At 35.6% G+C, this 14,443-nt stretch overlaps 1 protein-coding gene across 13 annotated transcripts in view; it reads left to right on the forward strand.

The window, feature by feature from the left end:
- MIPOL1 (mirror-image polydactyly 1) overlaps positions 1-12,305 on the forward strand; it is a 306,247-nt gene extending 293,942 nt beyond the window's left edge. For 12 of the 13 annotated variants that reach the window (XM_078053584.1, XM_078053586.1, XM_078053590.1 and 9 more), the window contains one exon: positions 8,139-12,305. In XM_078053584.1, the coding sequence (XP_077909710.1) occupies positions 8,139-8,205 (67 nt within the window). In that variant the 3' untranslated portion in view covers positions 8,206-12,305. The remainder of the gene's footprint in view (positions 1-8,138) is intronic. The other variant, XM_078053589.1, reaches the window with a different exon arrangement.
- Positions 12,306-14,443: the final 2,138 nt, after the last annotated feature.

The raw sequence follows: 14,443 nt of genomic DNA on the forward strand, positions 1-14,443 counted from the left end.
TTACTTATTTCTTATGTGTTCTTTTGTGAAGAAAAGTGAAATTGATGATCCATATTTATATGGCCATGTCCGTATGTATTCATAAATATATGTGTATATGTCCATATGTGTACATGTCCATTTTTATTAGCATCAGTGTATCTTTGTCTGTATTCCTCAGTTACATTTGGTGGCTAAAACAGAGCAAGAACTTCTTACTTCATCAGTTACAATTTATAATGGGAGAGTGGGTGCACTCCATCTATTAGCTATTCCCTCTCTCATTAGCTCGGTGATTCCTCCCTCCCCATCTTTCTCTCCTTCTCTTTATTCCTCTGATCTCAGCTCTTTTCAGTCTGCTTTCTGGAACCTTCTTTCCATTGTTACTACCTTGCATCTATCTACAACTTACACACTGAATGTTTCACAAACACATTCTACCTGAAACTTGAATTTACCAAGGACACTTGTTTCCTAGCAGCCCACTGGACACCAGTCTTCTTCCCCTCCCCAAATACGAGGAAGGAGGGTTCTTCTGGTTCCCCTTTGCTACTTTCAGACCTTCTGCATTGATGTAAAAACCCTCCCTCCTTTAAGATTTACACCACCCAGCTTTCTCACTCACTACCTCTCCTCTTCAGTGATATCTACTGATCTGCCCAGTGCCATTCCCTTAAAATGTATTTCAGGCATCTGATTCAGTGTCTTCCTCTCTACCCCAACTTCTGCATTCATGTTCAGAAACTTCAATATCAATGTCAGTAATATGCCCTATTCTTTTGTCTCTTGAATGCTAATGACTTTTACCTCTTATCCACTTCAGCTACAATGGATGTTGGCAGAATTTTCTACATCTGAAATCCTAAGATCAAAATTGCCTCTTTCACAATAACCACAGCCTTATTCCAACTACTCTTGCTTTTTAGCTTTTTAGCTTCAGCACTAATCAAGACATCTGGTCCCTTGCTCCTTTCATTTTTTTTCTGAACTAACAACCCCTTACAGACTCACTTTCTTCTCTACCCAATCTGAATTCTAAGTTTAATCACTTTCTCTCAAGGACACAGTCATCTTATACTTAAACTCTCAATTGCTTCTATTATATGTCCTCCCCAAATTTATCTCCAAAGCATAGACCTGATTTGGAAAACAAAAGTCATACTACTATGATGATCAGTATCTCCTACAAATCTGTAGTCTCTAGCTGTAGCTGGATCATCAATCTCACCTAAGATTTCTTTTACATATTCCAAGTCACCTCCCTTTCTTGTCACATTAAACTTCAGCATTTTCCTCTAGCTTTTTTCTTTACTCTACGTTTTCAGCAGAAAACTCTGCCTCCTACTCCATGGGGAAAGTTGAATCTAGCAGACATAAGTTCTGTCAGTTAACTTCCTCCGTACCTAAAGTATCCACAGCTGTATTCTTCCCACCTCTTTCCCCTTAGTCTCCAAGAAATGTCCTTTCATATATTTTTTTAAGATTTTATTTATTTATTTGACAGAGAGACACAGTGAGAGAGGGAACACAAGCAGAGGGAGAGGGAGAGGGAGAAGCAGGCTTCCCACTGAGCAGGGAGCCTGATGCGGAGCTCGATCCCAGGACCCTGGGATCATGACCTGAGCTGAAGGCAGATGCTTAACAACTGAGCCACCCAGGCACCCCCATTCATATTTTTAAGATAATGCTATAAGTCATGGGATCATAAGCTTATGATCCCATCTTCTGAGACCCTACTTAAAAAGGTATCACCTTCTTCCCTTCCCTCTAAAGAGTCTTCCTCTAGTCTTATCTCCCATAGTCCACAGTTACATTCACATGCCATCCATTTCTTTAAGAACTTCCTCAGCCATACATCCCCCTATAACTATAATTCTCTTTACTTTCTAGCTGAGCTCTTATAAAACAGCATGTACTTAGCCTTCAATTTTTTAAGATTTTATGTATTTATTTATTTATTTAAGAGAAAGAGCACAACTGCTCTCAATTGCTTCTATTATATGTCCTCCCCAGAATTATCCCCAAAGTATAGACCTGATGTGGAAAACAAAAGTCATACTACTATGATGATCAGTATCTCCTACAAATTCGTAGTCTCTAGCTGTAGCTGGATCATCAATCTCACCTAATATTTCTTTAGGTGGAGGGGGAGAAGGAGGGAGAGGGAGAGAATCCCAAGCAGACTCCATGCTGAGCACAAGCCTGATGCAGGGCTCAATCCCATGACCCTGAGATCATGACCTGAGCCAAAACCAAGAGTCAGAGGCTCTACCCGCCTGAGCCACCCAGGCACCCCTAGCCTTCAATTTTCACATTCCTCTCAGGCTTCCTCCTACTTCCATCGTGCCATTAAAACTGCCCCCAAAAGCTGTCATTTTTCCCAATTGCCACATCAAATGGGCACTTTTCACTTTGATCTTGTTTAAGTACTTGACCCTGTTGGTCACTGCCTTCTTGAAATGCTCTTCTTTGGATTCTGTAACAGCATCTATTCTTGATTCATCTTTTACTTCCCGATTTCCTCAAATTCTTTTGCCAGTCTCTTTACTTTAAATATTTGTTTTCATTTGGTTTCTTTCCTATTCCCACCTCTCTTCTCCTTTTTTATTTCTCTTTCTAAGCATTTCCATCTACTCCAAAGGCTTCAGTTACAATCGAGAGCAACCTAGTCATGGCCCACCTCTTCAGCCTCATTTCCTACTATTCTCCACCTCTTACTTCATGATTCTAAGAAAACATACTCCCGGTAGGACTTGACCCATATCATGCTTTTCATACCTCTGTGCCTTCACAGATATTTCCTCTGTCTTGAATGCCCATCCTGCCCCCTCTCCACTCCCACCCTTCTTAAGATGTCTATTTCCTTCTTATTCTTCAATACTTAACTCAGACAAAATCAGGAAGATTTTATATGCCTTTCCTATCCTCCCCTACCCAAACTAGGTTCTGTTTAATATCTGTGTTTATCCTTTTCTTAACAGCATTTACCAATAACTTATTTGAGTTATCCATGTAAAGATCTACTTCTCCACCTTACTATTCCTTATAAGCAGGGACCATGTCCTGTTTTTTGAATAATCAATGCCTAGAACAATACCTAGTACATAGGAGTTACCAAACAAGTGCTTATTGATTGAACTGAAATCTGTATCATAAACCTAGAATTCTCTTTAACACAGATTCTTACATCCAGGTATCTACTTAACATTCCCACTTATATGTCCCACCAGCACCTCAACTTTATATGTACTAAGCTGAACTCATACACACACACACACACACACACACACACACACACACACACCAAATTCTTCCAATCTTTCTCTACACTATCTTGGTTACCACTATCCATCTAGTCACCAAAACCAGACACCCAAGAGAAATCCTTGCCCACCCCATCTCTCCCCACCCTACCCTCAAAAGTCACTAAGTCCTTTGGATTCTGTATCCTAGACATTCTTCAGACTTATCCCCTTCTTTCCATTTGCACTGCTGCAGTTCTAGTTCAAGCCTTTAAGTTTCACTAGGATATTCTTTTTATTACAGCAAATCTTCATAACATAAAATTTTACCATTTTAACCATTTTTAAGTGTACAGTTATATGGCCTTAAATACATTCACGTGTTGTGCTCACTAGGATTATTTTAATCAGGAGCTATCTGGGCTCCCTACCTATAGGCTAATCTGCTTCCATCCCATCCCTACATTCTTGTCTGTGTAATCTTTCTAAAGTGCAAATGATGTTACTAGATGAATTAAAACCCATTCATTGCTTCCCACTGTCTACATTAGTGGTTTCATCACAAGGTTTTCACAGGTCCATGCTGAAATGGGAAAAATAAATAAATAAATAAATAAATAAATAAATAAATAAATTGGACAAAGTTTTTCTAAAGTTTTTCAACTTCATGAATGACAACATTAATCAAGATAAATACTGAACATGAATGGGAGGCAAAATTAATTTAGTTTTAGATATGCTAAGTGTCATATGCCAGTGCAGTAAGCAAGAGGAGATGTCTTGAAGGCAGTTGGGTATTTGAGTCTAAAACTCAGAAGGGAGTTTTGGGATAGGGGCTGTGTATTTGGAAGTAATAAGCATGTAGTTGGAATCAAGGAAACAACAGTTTTTGAGGAAAGTATGGAAAGCATAAAGAAAAAGGTGATAAAATAAATCCACATTAAAAAGACCAGCAGAGGAAGAACAGCCATAATCCTAAAAGAAAGATCTACATTTAAAGTCTTTTTCTCACCCTGCTGCCATGGTTGAAAGCAGGCAAGATCTTTGATACTAATGGCAAACCCTAAGTGAAGCATTTCAAGTGGTTTTTCTCTCTCCTCTGCTGGATGGAGGTTGTTATCCATCTCTCTTGGATGTCCCTGTTTCTTTCTCCTTGAACAAAAAAATTTTAAAGCCAAGTATGTTTGATGGGATAACCTCATTGCCTAAAATAGAAGGAATAATTTTTCCGGAGTGAAAATTGTCAAGCCAATAAGAATTTCCACTCTCACATTAACTGATACAAGAATTAACTCTCAAAAATGGAACCTACAGTGAGATTTTTACTTTGGTACAATTCTGTTGGTGATGAGGAATTTGTTCTGTTTTCACTTCTTTCTGTTGGAAAAAAAAAAAAAAAAATATATATATATATATACACATATACATATATAATCAGTAAGAGTAATTCAAGCCCACCAAAATTTAGAAATAAGCCTTAAAAGTTGTGCTTTTGGAAGTAGTATAGCACATCAGAGAGATCAAAGAGGTGGTAATTAGACTTAATATTGCATCCTAGCTCCAAAACTCACTAGCAGTGGGACTCTGATCAAATTACTATCTATATGTTTTGGTTTTGTCAGCCAATGATGTCTACTCCATGGAGTTATCTTTGAAAATTAAGTGTGTGCATAATTTACTTCTCATAGTTCCTGGCACATAATCAGTATTAAGAATTACTTAACCATTTGGAGCACCTGGGTGGCTCAGTTAAGCATCCCACTCTTGATTTCCTCTCAGGTCATCATCTCACAGGGGAGGGGGGCGGAGATCAAGTCCCACATCAGGCTCCACACTGGGTCTAGAGCCTGCTTAAGATTCTCTCTCTCCCTCTCCCTCTGCCCCTCCTCCACCCCACTCACGCAATCTCTCTCTTTAAAATAATTAAATTAATTAAGAAATAAGTTAATTTTTGAAAAAGAATTCCCGTTTAAAATATATCACAATATTCATTAAGAGTGAAAAATAAAAGTACACTGATTAAGAAAATTGGTAAGTAACTATGTTCATCTACCTGATGGAAAAGTGTGTATTCCATTGTAGTACATATACATTATCTGAATACATAGAAAACATAAAAATAACGTTAATTGAGAAAATAAGTTTTCTATCTAAAATATAGCTTTAAGTATATTTTTCAAGTTTATATAGAAATTGTACTCTAGCAAATAGTAGTTTGTAACTATTATTTTCTAATTCTGTGCACTGTCATCAATTTACTTTCTTAATGTGTTACTAAAATAGCAGGTGAAATACACTGACAATTACTTTCCCAATTTGACTTCAGTAAGAACTTGAGAAAATTTTTAATGAAGCTAAATAATCCATCAACCTATGGTCTGAAAGCCCTCGTGGAAGTAGCTTTGAACTGCGAACAAGAAAACCAGGCCCAGATACGTCACTGTTTTACCGCAGGCCTCGTATAAGTGTTTACCTGTCTGTGCTTCAGTTTCTTCATATTGAAAATGGAGAAATCCTAATCCTAGTTCTAACCCGTTTCCTATTTCATGAAGCCCTTGGGAAACTATCACTGAGTAACATGTAAAGTAGTTGGAACCCAATTTAGTAAGCTACATAATTTTTTAAAGGCTGTTGTCAGCTTGGACAGTAAAGAATAGCCCTTGGGCGAATCCTGCAAGCTGCTTGGACAGCCGTACACAGCCACCTTCCTCTTGGCACCGTCCACGTTTGGCAGGTGTATTCCACTCCTTACAGGAAGGGCTAGGTGCCTCATTGTGTTTCAGGAGTCAGTGAGCTTTTACAGAGCTAAGTAATTGACATTTTTTTTCACTTCTGAGATCAAATTTTCATACATCATTCAACCTGGATAAACTGAGAATGTGGTTGATCTAGTAATTGTTGAAACACAGTAAAGACAGCGCAAGACGTGATATTTAAGTATTTCCTTCTAACCTCTTACCTTAGCAAGACATGAGTTCTAAATGGAAGTATGTCCTAATGTATAAAAAGGAAACTGAAGTAGATGAGCCTGTTAGTAAAGGAGAAGTCAAAAGAGGCACAACACTGATTCATCCAGTAATTTGGGGTTCCACTGATTCTGAGTTCATAGTAATAATAGTAACTGCAGAGCACAGCTCACTTTGACATTATGAAGAAGATTTTTTTGATAGTAGTATAAATGAGGGTGGAGGGATATAACTAACCACCTTGAAAGTAATATTTTCTGGCTTTTTTACAATGTATGCCAAAAAATGCTGTTAAATGGCCTGTCAATATTTCTATCGGGAGTCCTTTTTTAACAGTTAATTGAGGTTACTATCATATTTTAAAAATACATTTAAATTTTCATACTGATATTTTTCTTGCCCCTCCTCCAAAGTTTAGGTTAGTGAAACTTTGTCTTAAAGAATTTATGTAATCCTATAAATCATCAATTTCAGGGTGTATAAGATAGCACTAGTTTTTATCACTAGGGAAAATCCAACTAATACAGATTGGCCTGTGAACACGGTGAATTGTCCAGTGAATCTTCTCATTCAGTAGTCTGAAGCTGTTTTAATGGACACATAATACTTTTGTATAATTTTTTACATTTGAGAAATTTGTGGTAATAAACTTAGGCAAGATTTGCCTTTTTACTCTAAATACTAGCATTTCTCAAAGCAAAGATTTTTGATGCACTGAATTATTTTGTTTCATCCTCTTGTTTTCTGTTAACAGAACTCAGTATATGCAGAATCATACAATAAACTTGATCTAGCTTTCAGAGTTGCATGCGGCTGATTAGCCATGTAAACCAGTGTGTATGACACTAAGAATACCCTCATTCCTTTAGTGTCTAGCTCTGTGCTGTGTTTATTTGCAAAGGACCCTCATGCATGGATCCATATAAATGAGGCAAGCTGGAGCAGACTAGACTATGTTGCTCACCAGTCTTTGAGGAGGAAGATTGTGTATATGAAAACTGGAAGATTTCTCTGTGTGTAACTTCAAACGGGATTTTTTGTTGAGGTTTTATGTTTTCAGTAAAAAAATAAAAGGAAAAAAATCAGTGGTCTGATTCCATCATCTCTTGTCAAGCAAAATCTCACTGATCTGCATGAATGCCATCTCCCACCCATAGAGTAGCCTAAGAACACTACAGAATGGACTTCTGAACTCTTGACTTTATTTTCAGTATAATTGGTGAATTTTTTCAATCAACTAAAAAAAAATCACTTGTCTTTGACTAGAAACTAGAATCATTGCTAGCCTGTTTATATTACTCAGAATAGAAGCTTCTTTTTAAATGTACTACAGAAAGTCTGGTTTTTATTAGCATCAAATCATTTGTGTATATTTAAATGATTTTCATGCCACTAAAACGTGAAGTTTTTTTCCAGCTGGCTAATTCCTAATTATTTTCATCAGCTGACTTTCGGGGGAAGGAAGAAATGTCATGTGTCAGAATTGTGTAGCATACCAGCGTGTCACTTATGTAGCTAAGTAACAGGTGTAAGAGCGATGGTATTTCTGTACTGAAATATGTACTTCTTAGGTAAAAATCAATTTGAAACTGCTCTGCATTTCATGTACCATCTTCTCATTACATAGTAAATGATTCATCCGTAGCCTTAACGCAAGCAGGTAAATGTACTGAAGTGAGTATGTTATATTTTTCATGTAGCATCTAAAGCTGACATAATCTGAAGATCTGGGTTAAAGTTTGTGTTGTTACTGTTTTTTTAACCTCAGATACTTGGCACTCTGCACCAGTGTGTCTTGCTGACAGTAATGCTTTGTCTCTTAACATGACTACCAGCACTGCTTGGTCACAGGCAAATACTGTTCTTTTTCAGCCAAAACATTCCTGACAATAACTGCACTTTTTGTATTCTTTCCCCCCCTCCCCTTCCCGCCCTCCTGCCCCCAACTTAGGTTGGAAAGGCTGGTGGACGTCCTGAGGAAGAAGGTTGGAACAGGGACCATGAGGACAGTGATCTGACTGAAAAAACGGCAGTCTGGGGAAGCAATCACATCTGGTGACCAGGCTGCTTCATTCAACACTGTGTAAACACTAAAGCCTTAACTTAGCAAACAGTTGTTAGAAGTGGGACACTCCAACCACATTCCAAGCTGAGATAAAATCAAATCACAAATGTTTAACCACCTTGCTGCTGACTTATTTATCCAAATGTATTAACTACAGACTTTTACCAATGAGTAGCTATAAAGTTGCAGCTTATTTTGTAACTATTTTATATCTCACTGTATTGAATATAAATCTTTTTACCGAGAGACCATTATAGGTCATATCTTCACAAATGGCCCTTTCTGAGTCAAAATGCAGCAAAGTAAATATTGTCTAAACCTTAATCCACTGTGTTAGGTCAAAACTTCAAATACATGCATTTTTCAATATACAATTTATTTCTTAACTGATGAGAGAAGCTCAGACATGAGAGTGTATAGTCTTCCTCCAATGCATACACATAATCTTTGTTAGTATTAAAGAATATTAAATCTAAATACCAAGAATTAAATGTATACTTTGCTCTAATAAGAGTTTGATATTTTAAAATTACATTAATCAAGGCATGATGTTTATTTCACTACAAATAATGCAAACTGTTTTCAATTAAAGAAAAAGAGGATATTGTTCATGTGTACTTTTAAATTCATATTGTCAACACTTTTTAATGTTGTGACTGAATTATCTGAACTCTATTTAAGCTATAGAAATTGCCAAGTCTGTCTCATAGGCTGGGACACCTTTGGCTTGAAAATTAGCATGTGCCAGCATGACTTTAAAAGGCAAGAGGCCATCAAACATGTTAAGTATTATCACTTGAATTTTTGTTGCGGAGGAGGGGAACCCAATATACAATAAAATTATAATGTAAAAATATAAGGACGTGGAAAAAAAGAAAACTGGCAATTTTGTTTGGTTACCTACTTTTTTCTTTTATTTAAAAGATAATTTTAAATAGTTACAGCATAGCAGTCACTTCTGATCATATGAAATTATGAATAAAACTAAGATTTATGTATTTGGCTATAGGAAAAATTTCTTCTTTTTTTTAGATTGAATAGATGAGAGGCCAGTAGAAGATGACTATGCCTGGAACAGGATGAAATAGGCAAGTAGAGATTGACTTAGTGAAAATTTTGTAGGAAAGTGAAAATTTTTCTAAGGCCATACAGTATTATAATTGATCTTTAAGATTGAGCTAAGTTATCTACCATTGCTTGTTTTGGGGACAAGAACAGGACAGTTTATTGCACCATTCTTTCATACACCAATGGAGATTATTTGTGTGATTTTTTTTTTTTTTTTTACTCTGCACGAAAATGTAAGGTGCTTTATCACAGAGTGACAAAAGAATCATAATGTTAACAAACTCAATTTCCTCCTCATTAAATTTATTAAATGAACTGGCAGTTAGAACCATCCCATTGAGTTCCAATTCAGAATTTACTCATGTTGCCTGCTTTTAATTTTTCTTTAAACTATTAGAATTAGAAAATAAGGAACAACAGGGGTTAGAAATAAGCTAACTGGATCTCCTCTACAGCCCTAAAGAGAATTATAGCCTTTCATAGGCCAGTGACTAGATAAATAGAGAAATCTGAAATAATTTGGTCAGGCCTGGAGTCTTCTCTCTGAGCTCCTTTGTGAAGGAACAGTGCCTTTTAAGTCATGCAGGTAAGTAAAGAGGAACAGTTCTTGTCACAAAATAGTCCATTCCTGAATCCTCTTCAAATAAATCGCAAGTAAACTTGAATTTTCAGTTTAGTCCTGAAGACGAGACAAATCTTTCTTGAGTTATTTTGCTTGGGGTTTTATAAAACACACTCTAAGCATAAAGACATTTTGCAGTTTCCAAACATCTCTTCCTATCCCTAACTGATCAGATTAGAGCAACCAATTCCTGTAATTAATATCCAGAACTTTTAAAGAATTGGATATTATGAAGCTAAGTTTATAAAACAATTCTAATATTTACTATTGTGAATGTAGATAATCACTACCAAAACATCACATCCCCTTGAAAATTAGTCCTGTACAAAATTACAGATGCTAAGTATTACAGCCAGATATTATCAATTGATTTCTGGCACTTAAAAATGTGCACCAACAATGTTTCAAACAGTCTTTACATTTTTTTGTCTATGAAAGAATGGCCCAGCTCACTGAAGATCAGTTCTCCACATATTCGGTAATAATGCAATTTCAGTAGTCCATGCTGCCCAGAGATGTTTCTTTGAGTTTGCCTTAAATATTATCAAGTCTAATTCCTTTGATAACATGAGAATTCACTTACCGTTGTAAAAATAAGTTCAGAAGAAAAGCAGAAAGATAATACAAACATGTGTAGCACTTGATTTATTATAAAATCCTTTCACACCTGTATTTTTATTTGATCCTATCAACAACCACATAATAGCAATAATGGTAAATTATATATACATATATATCAACCACATAATGATGATGATAATTGTAGTAGTATAGTTATTATTACTACATTTTACAAAGGAGGAAGTAGACTCAGAGGGTCTAGGAGTTTGCCAAGGACCTGTTAGGACTTACAACTGAGGTCTTATGACTAAACTCCACACAGCCATACCTCTCTAAACCTTTCTATAAAAAAAAAAAAATGAAAATTTTAACTCTTGCAATTTTTGTTATTATTGTGCCATTTCTTTTCTACACATACATATAAATTTGCTAACAATGGAGATGGTATGCATTTCTTTCAGTGAAGTGCAATAATGTGAACTGCATGGGTAAATAGCATCACATCACCTCTCTATAGTGTTATAGTAGCAGCATACTTTGCCTTAGGCTTCACTCATTAGGAGTGACAATTCATTGTTAGTAAAAAATAACCTTGAGTTTCTTTGTACTATTTTTAATTTGGCCTGACGCTGAAACCTGACAGTGTAGTTTTATCAAATGGTGGTATGAACTTCAAGGCTTACTTTACCTCCTAGAGCAACTGTTAGAGATAGAACTGGTTATAGGCAAATTATAAGCAAGGTTATTGATTATAAGCAAGGTATGAGGAGTTATAGCAAAGTTATTAGTTAATTATTAATCTATGAGAAATTTTAATTCTACCTTTATAACTAAGCCATTACGTTAAAATTATTTAAAATATTTGAAATATTTTATGTAATAAAATATTTTCCTTATTCAATGAGAAAGGTGGTCCTTTGTATATATCCTTATTCAAATAAACTGAAGAATCTTGTCAGTCACTTACTGATAGAATTAGTTTACTTCACAAAAATGTTAGAATATTAAAAATCTGTAGTTTTAATATTGGATATAGTTTCATAGAAAAGCATTTTTATATGTAGTATTTTTAAAGATCATAGATATTTTTTAAGTTTCTATTTTCAAATACTCATGATTAATGAGTCATTATAATGATAAAATAACCATGGCTTACACATTTTATCTTCTCACATATGGTTTGCATGGAACCCAGATTTTTCCTGACATTATTTTGTTGTTGATAACTGTTATTCACAACTAACCTATCAATTGACCTATTAATATCTATATACATGTATATATCTGTATACTTAGATGTATACACACTGACACACACACAAATACATTTTCCCTTTTAAAAATTTGATTTATAAGTCCACTGTTAGGCTCCAGTGACTTCAGTATTTTGTTCATGTTTTATTAGAAATGCACGTGGTTCCTGAGGCTTTTAAACAAATACATGGAATGGTTGAAAGATTTATATTGCTCATGCTTAGCTAAATATGTCATCTCTAGAAAAGATGTGGTTTATTTTGGCACTGTTTTAAAAACTCAAATATTTTAAACATTTGTTAAGTTGGAGCTTGCACATTTGAACTAGTAGCATACGTTCCAGAATAGCTTCTCAAGTTACCAAACTTTTTGTAATCCTTTTACTAGAATAACCTTTTTTGAAGGTTTTTTTCTGTTCTTTTTAATTATGTACTGTAAGTTAAATTTATAGAAGTTGGAGTTATTATTTTTAATGTAGGATTTCATAAACAGAAGAGGACAATGATGAGTATTTATTTTTGAGAATCATTAAAATATTGTATACCATTTCTACTTCTTTGCAGAAATCTTATTTTTAAGATTTTTTATTAATTGTATTGTTATCTAAGTATAGTTTTGGAGTACACTAGTACTTTTGAAGCCACCAGTTTCTTGACTGATTATTAACAAAGATGCATTTTAATGCACAAACTCAAATATCTAAAATATATATATATTTATTCATATAAAATCCCCTACTGCAAATCCTACACATTTCAATGCAATTCTTATACATTGATCTTAATCAGATTTATAGTGGTGCAATCCTGAAGATCCTTTACTGGATATGCCTATAAAATATACTGCAGTAAGAAGACCAATTAAATTCACCATCAAACTGTGTCTGACTTCCTTAACAAATTTAATAAAGATAAAAATTGATAGGAATAAATTTTTAGGTACTTTAAGAAACTTTAAAAACTATTTAGATATAAAATAAAATTATAACAATAAAATATTAAAGATAAACATTACTTTTGGTAATATGGTTAGGAAGAACCTGGGGTGGGGGGCATCGGCTCAGGTCATGATCCCGGGGTCCTGGGATTAAGCCCTGCATTGGACTCCCGTGTTCAGGGAGTCTGCTTCTCCCTCTCCCTCTGCCCCTCCCCCCTTCTTGTGCTCGCGCTCTCTCTCAAATAAATAAATAAAATCTTAAAAAAAACAGGAAGAAAGAAAGAAAGAACCTAGGAAGGGAGATTAGTTCTCTTAATGAAAAAATAATAGACAGATTGGAATCTACTACAAAGCACCTCTACTAATTTTGGAATTTGTATGTGAAATTTTGCTGTAACCAATAGCTGAAATCTAAAAACACTGCTTCTATTCTGTTTAATTATTCAATCAAGGTAAAGTAATGTAAATAACGTACATACACTACATAATACCTGCAGGGAACTTAGTGAACTTCGAATTTAAAGCTTAAAGTACATGGCTAAAAGAGGACGAGGGTGGGGTGGGCAGTAAGAATCTTTGGGGCAGAGATTCTATAAACTATTCATGTCTAAACTGTCACATCACAGTTTACAAAAATTGTTGTCTCACCCTGTATGGTCTTTGTGATGTTGTTATCATACATTTCACTTCTACATATGTACACAATAATAACATTGTTATTATTGTTGCTTTATTTTTTTTTTTTTTAAGATTTTATTTATTTATTTGACAGAGAGAGAGAGGGAACACAAGCAGGGGGTTGGAAGAGGGAGAAGCAGGCTTCCTGCCGAAGGGAACCCAGTGTGGGGCTCAATCCCAGGACCCTGGGATCAGGACCTGAGCCGAAGGCAGACACTTAACGACTGAGCCACCCAGGCGCCCCTTATTGTTGCTTTAATCACCAATTTTTAAGAAGATTTTAAAAAGTAAGAACATTATTTTATATTTACCCGCATATCTACCATTTCCGGGGCTCTTCTTTATGTAGATCCAATTTTCCACCCACTATCATATTCCTTCTTCCTGAAGCATTTGTCATGTATACTAATGCAAGGCTGTGAGTGATGAGTTCTTTCAGCTTTTGTATGTCTGAAAAATGTCTGGATTCTTTTCTTTGCCTTCATTTTGTGAAAAAAGTTTTTTGCTGAATATAGAATTTTAGGATAATTTTTTTTTTCGGTATTTTCAAGATGTTGCTTTTTTGTCTCTGGCTTGCTTTGTTCCTGCTGTCATTTTCATTTTTGTTCTCTACATAATAATGTCCTCTGGCTGCTTTAAAGATTTTTCCCCTTGTCATTTGTTTCAGCCAATTAGATTAGGATGTGTTATGGTATAGATTTCTGCATGCTTCTGTGCTTGTGGTTTGTTGAATTTCTTGGACTGTGCGTTTGTAATCGATGAATTTTTATAAAGATTTCAACCATTTTTTTTTAAGATTTTATTTAGGGCTGCCTGGGTGGCTCAGTCGTTAAGCGTCTGCCTTCGGCTCAGGTCATGATCTCAGGGTCCTGGGATCGAACCCCCCACGTCGGGCTCCCTGCTCAGCGGGAAGCCTGCTTCTCCCTCTCCCTCTCCCACTCCCCCTGCTTGTGTTCCCTCTCTCGCTACCTCTCTCTGTGTCAAATAAATAAAACCTTTATTTATTTATTTGACAGAGAGAGAGGGCACAAGCAGGGGGAGCAGCAGGTAATGGGGAGAAACAGGTTCCCCA

This window comes from Halichoerus grypus, chromosome 8 (assembly GCF_964656455.1).
Source record: "Halichoerus grypus chromosome 8, mHalGry1.hap1.1, whole genome shotgun sequence".
NCBI lineage: Eukaryota > Metazoa > Chordata > Mammalia > Carnivora > Phocidae > Halichoerus > Halichoerus grypus.